The sequence below is a fragment of the Protopterus annectens genome, chromosome 8.part1 (genome assembly GCF_019279795.1).
Source record: "Protopterus annectens isolate FY-2018-M chromosome 8.part1, PAN1.0, whole genome shotgun sequence".
Classification (NCBI taxonomy): domain Eukaryota; kingdom Metazoa; phylum Chordata; order Ceratodontiformes; family Protopteridae; genus Protopterus; species Protopterus annectens.
The window spans coordinates 478,492,695-478,511,650 of record NC_056742.1 but is presented as its reverse complement, the minus strand read 5'-3'; the positions used below and the strand labels follow the sequence as shown (position 1 = coordinate 478,511,650).

The 18,956-nt window shown below is 38.6% G+C and overlaps 1 protein-coding gene across 1 annotated transcript in view; it reads left to right on the top strand.

The window, feature by feature from the left end:
• The window catches only part of LOC122810151 (olfactory receptor class A-like protein 1), a 79,666-nt gene extending 61,117 nt beyond the window's left edge, over positions 1-18,549 (top strand). Inside the window, exon 3 of the mRNA XM_044081626.1 lies at positions 18,516-18,549. Within this exon, the coding sequence (XP_043937561.1) occupies positions 18,516-18,549 (34 nt within the window). The remainder of the gene's footprint in view (positions 1-18,515) is intronic.
• Positions 18,550-18,956: the final 407 nt, after the last annotated feature.

Below are 18,956 nucleotides of genomic sequence, written 5' to 3'. Positions count from 1 at the left end.
CCCAATGACAGCCTTTTTCTGGATGAAAAGCCATTAATGATGAGGTGTGCCACATAGAAGGATTTCCTGACTGTTATGGCGATGTGGTTATCGAAGGTGAGATCACTGTCCACCTGTGTTCCTATGTCTCTCATCACACTTCAGTGTTTAGTGTGCTGCCACCTATGTGGTAATTCATGGGTACATGTTTTTTCCCAAAGGGGATAACTATACATTGCTTGGCATTAAGCTTGAGCCCATGGCTCTGGCACCAAGCATCTGTTTCTGTAAGGCCCTTTTGTAGAATACAGTGACTAGCTTTTTATATTTTATTACAATCTGATTTCTGAGGAGTACACAGTCAATAAAGGTGGATTTAATTACTGGGCACTGGGGAATCACAAGACCCAATAGTAAATGCCTAAAATAAAACTAGGGAAAAATACAGCTGAGAGTTCTGATGGTCCATGTGGTGTGCAAGCCAATAATAGTGATACAAGGAGAGTTGAAACAGTGCAATATTTGCTAACAGTTTTAACTATTTTACACCTACTGTTCTAAATCTTAAGATATTGCATCCTTGTAGACTGCAGGGATGACGGAACAGTTATCTGCACTATACTAGTCTCAGGACTTTGGGTACAGCTGGGTAAGAGGAGCAACCTGTTCCCTTACGAGTGAATGTCTTAGTGGTAAGTATATACTATATATATATATATATATATATATATATGGATCTATCTTACTAAATCGACAATCAAAAGCACCGACAACAAAATCACCGACACCATAACACCACATTTCACAAACAAACACGCCTCACATGCCACCACACATAAATCCCGACCGCAACAAACAAACAAAAAAAAAAAAAAAACACACACAACACAACACACACAAAATCACTGAAACCAACACTAAACCTCACATACACAACTACCCCCCACACACAACCCCAAACCCCCCTACCCTAACCTCACTAACCGCCACTACTCTAACTCACTTAACCGGCCCTAACCCACAAACTTAACCCCGCTAACACTTACAAACTATCACTAACTCACCACCCACTACTAGCCCTTCCTAACCCCCACAACCACTTACCCCTAACCTAACTCATATCAACCCTCCTCACTTTACCTGGCCTCCCTTACCTCCCTAACCCACAAGCCTCTACTAACCCACACGCTAACCCCTAACCACAAACTACAGCAACCCCCTAACCTACAAAATAAGCACTACTGCCTACGCCTATTAACACGCTTCACTTACACACATACAGCCAGCCTCACATAGCCGATGTTCTCGGCGTTAACGTCCATTTCGATGTTCTTCTCCGTTTTCTTTTCCCATGTCGTGATTCGTTCTGTAATTTCGTTTTCGTCTCTTCTCGTTGGCTGACCTTCAAGCCCATTATATATATATATATATATCGATATATATATATATACATATATATATATATATATATATATATATACATACACACACATACATATATATATTGTGTGCGTGCATCTGCGTGTGTGTGAGTCTGTGTGCGGGTTTAAAATAAATTACAGTGACCAGCTTTTTATATTTTATTACAATCTGATTTCTGAGGGGTACACAGTCAATAAAGGTGGATTTAATTACTGGGTACTGGGGCTTTCTGTGGATTAAGTTGCTGACATTGCTGTTATTCGCCAGTTTAAGCAGTCATTATTCTAGCTTTGGAGAACTAGTTTGCACTTATTTGAAGCCATCTGAAATGCTTTAGGGTGAACATTTTTAACACAATCAGACATCTTAAGGGTACACAGTCAATAAAGTGTCTGTAATTGATATACACAGTGGCTTTCTCTCAATGAAAATGACTGTGTGGGAGAGTGGTTGTAGTATATCTTAGAATAGTAAGCTGGCTATAATTTCTTTCATTTCCATCACAGTCAGAAATGAGCACTATACACAATAAGTGGATGTGTATAGCCACCTAGACAGGATATGTAGGACAGCAGTGCATGAAACCAGACTATTGACTGGTTTTGAGTACACTATGATATTATAACTGTTAATACTCACAAGTCAAATATAGGGGGATGCATGATGGTTTAATCCCTTTGGAGATCAAGGTATCTGGAACACTGAGCATTCTAGGTACAAATACTTTTCTGCATCAGACTGACAGCACATTAGTTATATCAAAGGCATCCACATTTGCTTACAAAATGCTAACAAGTTCCTCAAGTAAATGCTTATGAATTCAAATCTGTCTCTTGAATACTTAAGTTCTTCAGTATAATGTTTGTGTGTTTAGAAAAGCATATCTGGTAGGGGAGAAACCCCACTATGTGTATCTTCTATGACCTTGCACACCTCTTTTAGGTAGACTGAACCCATGTCATAAAGAAAGGCCTCATGTGGACATCAGTCAAGATGACATGTTAATATGAAGGTCTGCATTTACTTGATTGCCAGGTAATATGCAGTACTGATGGGGATACCTTCAGTGGTTATGTTTGACACCATTGTAATGCACATGATTTCCATATTTGACACGTCTAACCTGTAGGGTCTATAGCAGGAACATTAAACGGCATAAAGCTGAACACCGTTTCATCGACACATATGTGTCGAACTCGCAGATAATCGAATGGCCAGATCACTGATGTGTTTCCTAGGGAAATAAATCGTAGGCCAACTGCACACAACACACCAGTACAAACATTACAAAGTGGGGGGGGGGCTTTGCCCTTCACCCCACCAATGTGAGGCCACACCCCCTAACTAAATATACTAACTCCAAGATCACACTACAGTGGGGAAAAGGGAAAATCCACAGTGACAGCCAAACAATTTTTTTCCCTAGGAAAAAAACTTGGTGATCTGGCTGTTCAGTTAACTGGGATTCGACACATATGTGTCAATGAAATGGTGTTCGACCTTATGCCATTTCAAGTTCCTGATATAGACCCTAACCTGTATTGTCATTTCCTGTAAAGTGATTTGAGTGAGGGTTATCTACGTGTTAAATGCTGGCTTGGTAAACAAAAGTCAGGCAGATGCAGACTGAAGATGAATGTGCTTCCAAGACCTCAAGACAGGCAGTGTCTTATTAATACAGAGATCTACATCCTTATGAATCTAAGAGAAGTGGAACTCCATATCCACAATGAGCTCACAATGGAGGCACACTGTATCCGCTCACATGCCACATGATGTATTTGCAAGCTGTAATGTGGAGTGTATGGCGGCAGACTTTACTTGGGTTAAAAACCTGTACATTTGTTAATTTGGCCCCAACTCTGCATATATTTTAGGTCATATGCAGGAAGTAGTGTGTGTGTGTGTGTGTGTGTGTGTGTGTGTGTGTGTGTGTGTGTGTGTGTGTGTGTGTGTGTTTTTGTGTGTGTGTGCACTCACGTCTGTCACTGATATGTGATAGAACTACCGTGCAAGAATAAGTGAGCAAATATCAGGCTGCCAGCTCTGACATGCAGGAGCCACATATACAAAGGTAGCAGCCACTGGAAGTGCCATTCCTCTGGAGATGCTGGGTAGTCCCACTGTGCAGCTACAGATTCCTCAGTATGTGTGGTTGTGCCTTCAGTCTCACTGTACAGCTAGAGACTCCTCAGTATATGTGGAAACAACCATTGTGTCTACTGCATCACTATAATCTCATTATTTGTGTGAACAGTATAATCCAAGCTGTGGTAGACAGTAATTTCATGACAGGGTCAACAGGAGCTCCAGCATATCTAGAAGTTGGGTTGTCACTAGACGACCATCACTTTTTTTAGACCTGTCTCTCTGGATATTGTCAACTTTCTGTTTTGCTCAGTGGATTATATCACTAAATGGTGCCACCTTCAGTGAGTGAATTTGTTGGTTGATAAGTTCAGATGAGCCCCTCCACCTCCCCTCATGAAATACCTACTAGCCTTACCCCCTACTACTATCAGGGTACAGGTCCTGATAGCATTCACTAAAGCCAAGAATATAACCTCATTAGGCATTGACAATATCTCAGGAAGCTTCCTAGGTAGCTTGAAAGATGACCTATCAGAACCACCTGAGTCACTTTACAACTATAGCCTCAAAACAGCATTTTTATCATGAGAAAGTAGGACTGCAACTGTTATCCTGCTTGACAAGGGTGGGTAATCGCCCTACCTGGAAAATATAGACCCATTAGCCTGAATAGTCTAATATGCAAAGGCATGAAATAAATTATCATGGAAATGATGAACAAAGACATAGGCAACCTTCAGACACTGGACCCCACTCAGTTTGACTTTATGACCCTACTCAGTCTGGCTTTGTCAAGGAAGGTCATGCCTACTAAATCTGGTGAACATCTTTAAGAAGGTCATCAAGGCAATGGATGAGAGGGAAATGGTGCAGACCACCTACCTGGAACAGGCTGAGATGTTCGACACAATACCACAATCAGGTATAATTGACAAACTCACCAAACTGGACATAAACTTCTGCATAACTTATTGGCTTGCCAGCTGGTTCACAAACAGGAAACAGGAAGGCAGGATTGGTGAGATTACCTCCACTAAGAAACCAGTCACCAGCAGGGTACCTCAGGGCTCTATGCTCGGAGCACCCCTATTTAGTATCTACTTCTCAGAGGTAAAAGATAATGTCAAGGGCCTTTGGCTGACCAGGTTTGCAGATGACTGTAAACTGGGAGTTATCACAGATTACTCCCATGACACACACATCTTACAAGAAGTTCTAGCACAGAGAAATGACTGATGTGAAAGTCATGGATTAAAACTCAATGTCAAGAAATGTATTATAGTGCCTTTTGGGAAAATGGCCATCCAGGCTAACTACTTCATTGATGAATTTCCCCCTAAGATCTTACTCAGTATTCTGAGATCTTGGAACATAAGAAGACAGTAATCTAGCCTTGCACCAACATGTGGCTAAGATAGTAAGAAAGTCATTCTATGTTGCCCAAGTTATAAGTAAGGGCATAGCATCTAGGTCCATGGACATCATAGTGCCACTTTACTCAGCCCTTATCAGACCCATCACTGAGTATAATGCCCCATTCAGAATGTATCTGACCAGAGATATGTAACAGTTAGAATGCACACAAAGTTTCCTTACCAGGAGACTCCAGGGTATAAACACAATGCCCAATGCAGACCACCTTAAAACCCTATCTCTGTACTCAGTCACCTACAAGTTACTAAGAGGTGATCTATGCCTAGCATACAAGGCGTTTTTGGATCCAACTCTGATAGACCTTTTGCACATCCACAAAACAAACAGCATCAGAACCTCTAGACACAAAGAATTACATTTTAATACTGACATAAATGGGACATGGTGAAGAGACAGATATCTGTCTCAGAGAATTCCCGTGCTCTGAAACAGACTTCCCATCCATGTGAATCAGACTCTGTCCCTAACTTATTATAAGCGTAATCTTGACTAATGGTTGGGAAATCAGAAATTCACCCTCAGGTCTGGACCCCGTGTTTCTGATAGAGGCAGACAGTATCTATGCCCAAACTAATGTAATCTTCCACCCACATAACCTTTACAGACCTCCTAACATACCACATCCAAATAAATGCCCATGATACATAGGGACACCACTGGGTTGGGTTGCACAACTAGGCTTATAAAGGCACTTGTGGTCATTAGCCTAGTATTTACTTATGAACCTATGAACCTAAGAAGATCATTGCCGTTATAAGGTGGGCTGTCACCAGAGGCACCATGCAGAGTATGGAGGGTATGATTTAGAGATATTTTTTACAGTATTCACTATTTATTTACATACAGATGACAACTTTCCCTTTTGTGTATCCATTTTGCAGGTCATCCAGAAGAGGTTGCTGTATCCCATGCAAATTCATAACAATCTGCCATTAAAGCCAATGCTGGGTCCAGTGACAGTGTTGGGACTATGTTGTTGGACTGAGGTATTGGCCTTTTCATTCAGTCCTGACCCATCACAGGCAGACACCCCCATATATGGAGTTGCTTTCCAGCATTTAATGGAACCTGTCATGAATCTTTGACAGCTACAGTGAATAGATGGGTTTGCACTGGAGCAGGCATTGCACTGATACTTCTGCCACACGACAAGTACCAAAAAGGGTAATATAAATGAATCCCCCTTTCAGAGGCTTACTCAGGCTGTAGACTGCAGGCAAGCTATCCACACAGAGCACCTTGACCTTACCAATGCATTTTATACCATGCCACATGCAACTATAATAAACAAGCTGAAATTGACCTGAGTGTGGTTAGGGGTTAGCCAACTGGCTTAGAGAGACAGGATTCAGACAGAAAAAGTAGAGGGTGCATCCTGTGAGTGTACAAAAGTGACCAGTGGGGCCCCTTGGGATCTGTTCTGGGACTTCTTAGATCTCCTTATATCAAATTAAAATCTCTGGTTAACAAAGACTGCGGGTGAGTATAAGCTGGGTGTCATTGTCAAGACCCCCACTGACATATAATCATTCCAATGGGTCCATATACTTCTCAAAAGTTGATGAAGAAAAAATGGGCTCAAACTCAATGCTATAAAGTGCAGCACTGCTGCATTTTAAACATCTCCTTGCTCTGGCTTATAGTATAGAAAACATCCAACAAAACGGTGTAAGGGTCCATCACCCTTTGCCGCAAACCAAATTGTGTATCACTGGTCAAAAAAGCCAGCAAGTACATCATAAGTAATTTTAAAAAATATCACTTATTATTTTGCCAGAGGGAGAAATACCTCCTCGTAGTACCTCATCCAAACAACAAAAAAGCAGTACATTGCAAATGTTATAGATTCAAACTAAATCCCACTGAGCCTTCTTCAGTGAAAATGCAAATGAAAAAAAAAACTACCAAAATGATATGTTATATATGGATTTGATTTTTGAATGGTCCAAATCCAACACATCACCAGCCACAGAATCTTTAATTACTGTCAAAATTACCAGCTCAAAAAACAAAGCTCCATTTTTGATGTATACGCATTTCTCCAAAACACATCCTGTTTATACAGAGAGACTAATTGAGACAAAAAACCCTGGAACAAAATCAATTTTGTTTATTCAAAACTTAACAGTGCATGGTTAGTAACAAAGTTTTAATATATTATGAACATTACGCTCACAAAACTGCTGGTTCAAATGCTCTTCATTAATGTTAAACAACCTCGAGAGATTTGTGTTTCCTAGCTTCCAGATGGCTGTATCTAAATGGAGAGGGGTGTCAAATTGTCTCCAAAAAATACTATTAACTTATATATGTGTGTGTGAATCAGATTCTCCTCATAATTGGAGTGAAAAATTCCCACAGGTCATACTCAACACAACCAGGTTTGGTATCCAGAAAATAGTTTCCCTGACTGAAACCGAAACCTCTTTTACTTCACGTTTATAATCATCCACTCTCTCTGAAATGGCATTCTTAGAATCAATGGTCTGTTCCTCTATCATAAAAGAATAATGGCAAAGTTTAAAAGAGCTATTCTTTAAATCAGCTTTGTAGAATGTTCCAATTTCTCTGTATGATATGGTGAAAGCAACCTGCCAAAGGAATCAAGGCTTCCAACCAAACCGCTAGGTACTTTAATATATCCAAATCCTGTATGTATCTTTGTACCTTTTGGCAACATAAAATCGCCAAATTATCCATTAACAAATAATATCAGACCAAGTTGAATAAGACTTCAATCTCTATAAGTCTGGTCATCATCAGAGATCAAAAAATCTATTTTGACCGAGAAGAACGTGGGTAATATTCAGTCTGATGGAGATTTAGAAATTGGTGGTGAATGGACAATATAGTATAGAAAACACATCACTTCAAAATGAAAAGGTAATGAAAAATCTGAGTACTTGGCTGTGTAACTCCCTCATGTTTGACCATCATGTTGCAATAGTGATTAAGGAATCCTTGTACTTTGCACAGATCATAGCAAAATGTATCAATTAACTGTATAACAGCATGAAACTACAAGAACACTACGCATACTATAAGCCTTATGAAACCTTACATTTTTTTAAACTAAAATTTAACTGCTGTGGGACATTGTAGATTCATTTCTATTTTAATTTCTCAATCTGTGAGTGTTTTCCCCTTCTCAATGGCTGGTTTTTGGAGCTCATAGCAAAAGTCAGATATTTCCCTTATATCAAAAGAGGTTTTCACCTCCTTGTGCTCTGCAGTATTTAGGCCCCTTGTTGAGTACAATATTTCTTTAGTGATGTGCCTTACTAATCATATCAAGCAATTGAAAAGATGCCAGATGTTGTTAATTGAAATGATCATGGGCTTAAAAGACATGAGCTACCAAGACTGCAGGCTATATTTCATGATCCAGTAACATCTGGACTCCTTAGTGGTGATCTGTGCCTTGCTTGTAGGGTTATAAGTGATCCAGTAGTCCAAGAACTCTTATACATCCAAAAATCAAACAGTCCTACCAACACTAGGGCCAGAGACCTCCAACAAATAAATAAGACAAGGTGAAGTGATAGATTTGTCATGCAGCACCTACCCCACATATGAAATAAACTTCCTCTTCAAGTTAAACAGTGTGACACACTGTCTGCCTTTGCAAAATGAGCCTGACAACTACATGCATATTCATAAAAACACCTCTGATATGACTGGCTTGGCCCTCCATGAAAATGTATGCAAAGCCTAAGGTAGGGTACTTACAAAGTGGAAATGGCTTTATGGCTCAGATGACTTGCAGCCCCTATTATCCTGAGATCCAATCCTATATTGATTGCCTCCTGGTGTGAATCTGTGAGCCACTTGGGTGGTAGTAACCTTACATTCGGCCACTAGAGGGTGAAAAGTCCACTACCAAGGCATATGTTGATGGATACAAGTAATTTGCTCTCTGGGTCAAGCAGGCAGACCATCATGTAGCCAGCATCCCTCTCTTTGTACTAGGCTAGTGTGATCCCCTTCTCAGTACATCATATCCCATACCTTGTTTGGATTCCAACAGTCACTATCATCATTTGTCCACCTTCTGTTTAAATGTCTTCCTCTCTTGTCACCCCTACCTCATCTGTGCACAATCATGATTGTCAGCATATCTGGCCTTAGACAAATTCAGCCTAGGTAGTTGTCTAGGGTGCCACTCAGCCAAGGGTGCATCTCCAATTTTTTTTCACTGAGTAATGTGTTTGTTGCTGCATGCTTGCTTCAATAAGCCATGATTGTAGTGGTCTGTAAGGAATGTAGCACACAAACACTTTCTGCAGTCCCACCCATTGTGATCTGGGCAATGAATCAGACAGCCTTTGAACCCTTAAAGGCGCTCTGATTTCTTATCTAGATTATGGTGGGTGGGATCAAATAGAAAGCCCAGAAGCATTGAATGATGGTGGGTAATGGCTGCTGTGACAACACAAAGAGTGCCAAGACTTATGCAGGTGGGAGAATTGTGAGGGTCTGCAAGAGAATGCTGTGGTCATGGTATAGCTCATCTAGAATATACACGTTTGTACTAAAATTCACAGCTGGCAGGCATGGATGGTACTTGTCAAACAACACTGAAAACCAGTTGTGAAGAAAGGACCAAACTGGCACCAGAACAATGTTCTCTTGAGTCACACCACTTGTACCAAGCAGGTTAGCATAAAAGAAAGAAAATGCACAAGTATAATTCAATAATCTGTTCACAAAATCCAACTTAGGCCCAAGAGCTTAAAATGCAGTGCTTTCCTGGCTTCCAACATCCACACTGAGACTAGGCTAAATACCAGTCACTTTTCTTGTCACTTTATAAGAGAACCACAGTGCTCTTCAAAGCTACTTATCCATGGTAACTACTTTTCACACACACACACACACACACACACACACACACACACACACACGCACACACACACACACACACACACACACACACACACACACACACACACACACACACACACACACACACACACACACACACACACACACACACACACACGCAAATACACACTTCCGGGAGATGGATGGCAGGATGTTCCAATTCCCCACATTATTTTTCCTGGCATGGTAGTACTTTCACAACTCTAAATAGGGTTACTGACCCAGACAGACTAGCTACTGATAATTCTAGATTTAGCCAAACGTAAATGCATAAACATTAATGTTTCAAGTATATAAATGATAAAGACCAGCCACAAGAGCTTAAAGTGAACAAATTTCACTTAAACAGTAAGACAAACAGTATAAATACATATTATATATGCAGATGGCTGATAGTGCAAAAAGAATATGAAAACATGTGCACATAATATATAAAAATAATATGAGCTACAGGTATCCTAGCTATCTCTTACTAAAGAATTAGTAGACCTAACTGCTCTAAGTTAAACAGGTTAAATGAAAATAAATAGGCAGCTGCAGATTTTCATAGCACTTACATAAATATATCAAAGTCTTAGAGTCTTAAAACAAAAGTAATCCCAGAAAGCTTGAGGCAGGTCTAGTATCCTACCTGTGACCCAGAGGGTGACAGGACTACTAGAAACAGACAATTACTCCACACAAAATTACTTTCCCTGACAGATTTGATTGCCTCCCTGTGGGAGGAACAAAGATGCCTTGTTGAAGTATCAAGTAGTTTATTCAGTTAACTAGACAAATGATTGAGTGTTCTTCATTCAGAAAGTACACAGATGATCAGATTACATATTTTCCTTTCTAAAGAAAAAAATCTTTATACCCACTAATTTTAATTTTAATTGCTTAGTTTCCTACAGCACAAATAACTAGACCAGTTTTCCCATGTAATAACAAACTTCTTGGAGCAAGGGCCCTGAAAGTAAAAGACCAGCAATAATCAAAAGCTGGTGCAGGCTGTGTGTACCATGTCCTCCTCACGTCTGTGCATGCATTGCAAGACAACCCTATACCTCAAAAAATGTGGCGCTCACAAACAACTGAACCAAGATAAAACAATTTAAGGTCCATGTAGATAGCACCTGCACTCCCCTGCAGCAGTCCTGAACAAAGTGAAAAAAACTCACTATGCAGATAAGAATCTTTAATAGTCACACATGTTGCTATTGAGAAATTTTTGGACAATAATTTTTTGTTTGTTAGTAATCCTGATATACATAGTAATAAGAAACAGCTCGACCATCATGAATCTTGTACTCCGAAGGACATGTTTTATTTAATGGAAAAGAAATTTGATAAAATCAGATAGGAGGGTGGCCTAATGGTTAAGGTGTTTGCCTTACCAATGCAAGGTGCAGGGTTTGAGTCTCACAGGGGATAATTGGCTGGGCTTAAAATGGCTCACAAGAGCAATTAGCTTAGTACTAACCTATGAACAGGACATTTGCAAACAGACGACACTTGTTTAAATCGTTGTATTGAGCTTGAGATACTACCTGTGGGGTTAAGTTTCTTTAAGGAACCGTTGGGAATTGAACTAACTGAAGAAATATGAAATGAATCTAACAAAATGTTTGATGGCTTTGGTTTTGAGTACATGAAAGTTTTAATAAGGCGTAATGATTTAAAGCTATGTACACTAATTGAAGAAGTGGAAAATTTAAATGCTTCTATTACTAATGATTTATTATTTCCTGAATGGGAAAGTAGATGCAGGAAGCATTTTGAATATATTGAGAAGAAATGTGACACAATTATGCTGAAGAAGTGCAAAAACATTGATAGAGACTTAGGGTACTATAAAACAGATAATGTTTACCCCTGGAAGAAGGGGAATTTCAAGGGGAGTGACACCAATAACACCAAAAATAGCAAAAACAACTATAAGCAATATTATTGGAAAGATGCCCAAAATGAAAATCAAGCTTTATATGACCAACAAAGAAAATATACTGCTAACGATATATATATATATATATATATATTTTTTTTTTTTTTTGCAGGGAGATCAAAGAAGGGGGAATTATCATCAGGACAGGAGAAGGTCAGGAAAGGAAATAAATTATTGGGAGAAACAAGGCCCAGGATGGAAGCCGAGGTATTTGGCCAGGTACAGGAAGAAATAATACAAAAACAAGGGGTCATATATACCCTGAGTAGTTTTAATATTTACAATAATACTTCGCTGAAGCTTGAAAAGGAACACTTTGACCTATTTTCCAAGGGTATGAAATATGTAGCAGCCACTGGATTTAATTTAATGGACACTTTGGTGGAACTGAAACTGCATTTAAGAAAGCTTAAGTTAGCTATTTACTTCAAGGAAGAGTCAAACCATAACACAAGTGTTGGGTTAAAGAAAAAATGTAAGTTTAACCCTCCTTTACATTCGACTTTGGTAACATTGTGAAGGGTTATTTCTAAAGAATTGTATGAATTACAGGAAAAGCATAAATATAACAGGTATAGGAATAACCTGAGCAACAATGAATAGAAGATTTTGAAACAAGTTAGTAATGATAGTAATATACGTGTTATGAAATCAGATAAGGGTGAAGGGGGGTAGTGTTATATGACAGCACAGAATATTATAATAAAATATATGAAATCTTGAATAGTACAGGGACCTACGAAGTAATCTCAAAAAATTAGGTCAACATTGCTCATCATCGGATTAATTTACATCTGGAAGAGTTCTTATTGGAAAATAAAATTACGCAGGACATATATAATTTTGTGAAGGTAGAACAGCCAGTATTGGCCACTATCGTAGGTATATCTAAAACACATAAAAATGTAAAAGTCTCTTTGCCTGTACAACAGGAAAAACCTGGAATTCACTTCCTAATCACATTACTTCCACAAGTTCTGCTCCACAATTTAAGAAAGTGCTCAAAACCTACTATTTTAGCAACTGGCTGTGCCCATGTGACTCCCCAGGCAAATCCCCTACATTGCAGTGATACAAGGATTCTACCAAGGTTGACACATTACTGCCTAATGTCTAGAATTCTTATTCTTTCCTAAAATGCTTTACTTCAATGGTATTGACTTATATGTCTGTAATCAAATACTAAATACGTTCCTACATGCTATTTGTTTTGCCTTATGAACACAGCTATGTACTTTACATAAGTCTGTGAAGCAATTTTAGATATTATGTTTATATTGTGTGCATTATGAATACAGTGCTGTATCTTGTAAATTTATCTGTTTAGCAATTGTTTAAGTGGAGCTTTTCTCCCCGGGCCTCCGCTGAAAATGGACCTGTGTCCAGTCGGACTTTCCCGGTCATCAAATGTAAAATAAAAATAAAATAAATAAAATAAATGTAACAGATCCCCCATTTAGACCTATTATATATGGTAGTAAATCAAAAACTTTTCCACTAGGGGTAATGATAGATAGATCCTTGAAATATATTTATAGCAAAGTAGAACACTTAATCAAAGACTCTTGGGATTTCCTAAGTAGATTGAAAACTGAAATTTGGAATAAGAATTTAATGTTTCTCACCATAGATGTCATAGACTTATTCTTCTGCATTCTGAAGGATGAAGGGCTTGAAAACTTTTGCAATAGTATAAGGAAATATAATGGTATGGAATGGGAGAAAATTCAACTTCCTAGTGGAATTCATGTCCTTGGTATTAGACAATAATTTTATTTTTTTTTGAAGGTGAACTATATAAGGAAACAAAAGGTGTGGCTATAGGGGCAGTGTGTGCCCCCATATTTGCCAACCTTGTATTATTGGACTGGGAAGATAAAACTATTTTTAGTAGTACATTTATTCCTAATATTAGATGCTACATCTGTTTTTTGGACAATTTCTTTGTCCTGTGGGATGGTAGTAGTGATGGTATCAAGCAATTTGTGAGCTATTTAAACAAGTCTAGTACGTACTTAAAATTTACACACGCCCACAGTGAAAAGGGTATAGCTTATTTAGACACCTATGTAGAACATTCTAGAACTGGATTTAAATCTAAAATTTATAGGAAAACTACATTTAGCAACTCCTATTTGGAGTACTCCAGCTGCCATCCATGGAAACAAAAGAAAAGCATCTTAAAAAGTCAATGTACAAGGGCAGCAGGAATGACCTCAGAGTATGAGGATATGAAGAAAGAAATAGAATATTTAGGTAAAATGTTTCAGGAATGGGGATATCCTGTTTCCATGATAAAGGAGGTGTCTGAATACGTTATTAGTGAGTGAGGTATTAAATATAAACCCCTACTGGTTGATGGTATGCTTTACACACATAAATGCACAAACAATGACAACTATGGGAGGGCCTTCATATTGGAATACAATCAGTCTTCTGAGGCCATAAAGAGTGTTCTTCAACAAAACTGGGTATTGCTAAAGGAGGATATGGAAGTGTATAACATGTTGGGAGAGAAGCCCACTTTTTTGTATAAAACAGGACGAAATTTAAAGCACAGATTTGAATACAAAGGAAATGTTATAGGTTATAGAAATAACTTGCAAGGAACTAAAAAATGTGGCAGCTGCAACCAATGCTTTGCAATAAATGAGGATATAACATTGGTATTAGACAACATCCAGAGAACTAGGGTACATTTTAGGAGAGGAAATTCCAACACCATGAGGGTGATATACTTGACAAAATGTTGCAGCTGTTCCTCATTCTATATAGGGCAAACTAACACAGCTCTTAAGAATAGAAACTATGAGCATTATTATTGTATTAGGAAAAAGGACAAAAGTAATGCACTGTATAGGCATTTAGATTCTAGTAATGGATGTTCCAATTTTAAGTTTAACATTCTGGAATGTTTTTATATGAATCCCAGAGGAGGACATATTAAATGCGTTTTAAATGAAAGAGAAGTCAGATGACAGTTGTTAAATGCAGCTAGTTATCCAGGTATTAATGACAGTGTTACTATAACCCCAGTCTTAGAAATGGGACAATAGAAGATAAAAAAGTTATGTCTGTCTGTTTTAGAGTTGTTGCTGTGGCTCAAAGGATAGAGCATTCAGTTTTAGATCTGAGAACTAAGGTTCTATCCTGGGTTATGTCTTTTATGGAAATTTGCCATTTTATACACTTTGTTCATGTTTCTTGTGCAGATATTGGCAAGAGTTTGGTTTACATTATGTTCTTGCGAACAATTTTATTACTAATAGCAAATATATAGTTTTCTACACATTTTAGGAAGGTCAATGTGAGCTGCATGCAAAGAAAATTATTGTAATGAGTTTTATTTCTGTTTCTTTAAATGACAGATTATTTGAAATTTCAAATATAATTGTTAAAGTGATTTTATTGGTTGTAAGTAACTATATAAGCACACTTAATGACATTTTTAACAGATTTTGATGAAGTCTGCAGTTTGTAGATGAAAGCGCTTAATCTATGTGTGACAATTAAAGATTCTTTTCTGCATAGTGAGTTTGTTCACTTTGTTCAGGACCGCCGCAGGGGACTACAAGTGCTATCTGTGACAACCCTATACCTGTTGAAATCAAAGGCTGTCTGACCTCAGGTAAACTGGCATCTGGGACATTCCTGATGCATATGAGAAATACTGTAGGAGTGTCCCAGACAGCTGCCAGTTGCATCCTCTCACAATTCCTGGCAGCAATGTGCAACAAGGTAGATGAATATACCTACTTCCTATCTACAGTCATGGGAGCAGTGAAATGTCATGCACCAGTTCTACAATATCGCCAACTTTCCCAATGTCCTCAGTGCAATAGACTGCACACACATACTTATTAAACTCCCAGTGGAACCTAAAGCAGAAAGGTATCGAAATAGAAAGGGGTGGCCATCGCTGAACTGTCAGGTGGTTTGCTTAACAGATGGCAGCATAACAAATATTGTGGTAACACACTCACTAGTAGTGTCCACGATGCTGTTATATAGAGGGAAAATGGTCTAAGGGCTGCTTTTCATTATGGCAAAATGCCTGGGGGACTACTACTGGGTAAGCACAGGAACATAGCTAGGATGCAAGCAGAATACAACCTGCCAACAGTATGCATGAGGACAACATATGTTTTTCTCTCTTCCACCAACAGGTGACTGTGGTTATCCACCTTAGCCAGGGCCAATGATGCCATAAAAAGCACTACCAACCCTGCTGAGTAGGCATACAATAGAGCACACACCACAACAAGAAACACCATTGAGTGTGTGTTTGGCATGCTGAAAGCCAGATTCAGATGTTTGAACATTTCCAGGGATGCACTGCAATGCACACCTGGAAAGGTAGCAAGATGATTACTGTGTGCAGTATGCTTCGCAACATGCTAACAACCGCACATGGTGGTTTGCCTGCCACAGGTATGGGTGACCTACCCCAAGAACACCAGATGTCTAAAGAAGACATGTTACAGCTATCTGACAAGGATCAGGAAGACACGGGGGGCAGGCACGGGCAATGGAAGATGTGACCACAAGTACTAGCTCAGGAAACATGGCACACACCTTTGAGTCATGACAAGCAACATGTACAGAAGCTCACAGATTAAACATCATGTTCATATGTTTCCCCACAACAGCAGCACAGATCCCACTAGATACAAGTACTGAGGAACATACATTGCATAACTATAACATATAAAAGTATGGACATATACAAAACAATAATTCGAGGAACAATCTAATCAAGCCACAAGTGACACAAGTATGCATACAGCATCATAGTGAAGGCAGACAATAAGGGAAATTGTAATATAAACCCTATCTGTATCAGACCACTATCAAATCATACAAACATGAAAGCAAGTCATCACATTTTGCATTACTTTCATCAATATCACTATTAACATATGTCAATGTAAAAGAGGTAAAAAAACACATACAGATGAAATTGCCAGTGGTTTGCATAGTGTTCATCATCACCACAGGGTCAGAATGACACTACAGAACACACATGTATTCGTGTCAGTCTTACTCTAATGCAGTATAGGGTGCCTAAACTGGCAGTTCACAACATGGTCCTGGCTGTCCCTGCCATGTCCAAGACTACTTGGTCCATGATGCTGTACTGAGGATCTTGATACAGTGACACCAGCATGTGAAGAAACACTGTGGGAAGGAACATGACTGCGAGTTGACTGTCTGGTTGTGATTGTTGGGCTCTCAGTGGATTAGACAACAGCATATGCATGTGCACATTACAGCACAAACATTGATGTCCAATGTACAAGCATGGGTCTAATGATAGAGGCCTGCCTCTCCCATGTGTTAACCACCTAAGCACAGTTGGGCACGTAACACCCGATTAGTACTACAGCACTGCTGTAGCACTGCCTTAACCAGGCTTTCAACAAAACATGCCACAGATAACGTACCATCATGTTATGCAGGTAATGTTGTCATGTTCTCTCTGTTTCTGCACACCTGACCTTCATGCAATAAACATAGCTGCTGTGCAACATGATCTTTGGCACAGGTAGGTGCACAAGTGTAAGATCCATGATGCTGTTGGTAATGTTAATTCATCTGTAACAGTACACAGACACCCTCTGACATGAACATCAGCTACATGCCCATGTGCACTGTGCAGGGCATTATTACTCTGTTGGGGGAAGAGTCAATATCATCAACAGACTGCATTTTTGACAGTAGTGCACTGGCATCATAATGCCCAACAGCTGAAGTTCCCAAGTCATCAGAATGGCTGGACATGTTTACCTCCATGTTTGAGGCTACAGCCTGATCCACACAGCTGTCATCATCTGGGCCAGACTGTATCACCAAATCTGTATCTTAACTGAAAAAATGTAGAAACCACCACGAAATAAAAATAAAATAAAATGAATTTATTGTAGAACAAAGAACGAGCGCTTTCACGCAATATAAATTGCGCTTCCTCAGGTTACAAGTTACAAAAACTAAATGGATATTTTTATACTAAAGCATTGCCTTTCAATTAAACAATTAAGACAGTCATTAATTAAACAGCCAAATTACTTGGTTACGTAGATAAGAATTCAACAGCAGTGTCACGAACAATCAGATTCGATTAGATATAAAGTAACCTGATCATCACTCAGTAAAAACACAGATATAAAAGTTTTTAAAACATAAATAATATTGATGCTCATTAATTAGATGTCCTTCAAAGGTAGATTAACATCAAATATTAACACCATGTTCATCTTAGTATTAGTAAAATTTTTCATTATGCGCTTGCAGGAAGCTATGCCCATATTTAGAGAGCTCAACACTAGGCTTGCTATTATCACTTAGTTCTACAACAAGCACAATCAAATAATTTAGAGTTAGCAAACCATTAGCCCAGAACATCATTGATCAGGAAATGTTGCCCCTATATGGCTAGTGATGAAACAAAGATGTTTATACAGAATCACTATAAAGTGAAGATGATGACAACGGAGCAAAAAGAATAATAAAGCAGCTTCGTTCTTGAATATATCACTTGACACAAAATGGTTGCACTACATAACGCAAATGTAAAGATATAGAAATATAAAAATTACATCAATCATACAGTTTCATTTATCCAAAATTAGTTTATAGAAACATGAAGTAGCGCATCTCAATTGCACAAAGCTATCTAAAAAATTATGTTATTTAATAAAGCGCATAATCATAATAGTACTAGTTAAATTAATACAAAAACAGAATATAAAATAATTCCATTATATTATTATATTAACAGACACACTTCTAGCATATTGCGTGCCACCAAATAACGCTATGATAAGCGACTGGCTAATATTTAACAAACAGTTAGTTAGTATGCGATAAAGATAGACATATAGCGTGTCTCTGAGAATTAATTGTGCAAAACTTACGATAGCTTATAGCACATACTCATCATCATGTACCATTCCAACAGTGGTATAACACACAGTATTAGTAAACACATACTCATCATCGTGTACCATTCCAACAGTGGTATAACACACAGTATTAGTAAACACATACTCATCATCGTGTACCATTCCAACAGCGGTATAACACACAGTATTAGTAAGCACATACTCATCGTCATGTACCATTCCAACAGTGGTATAACACATGGTATTAGTAAGCACATACTCATCATCATGTACCATTCCAACAGTGGTATAACACACAGTATTAGTAAGCACATACT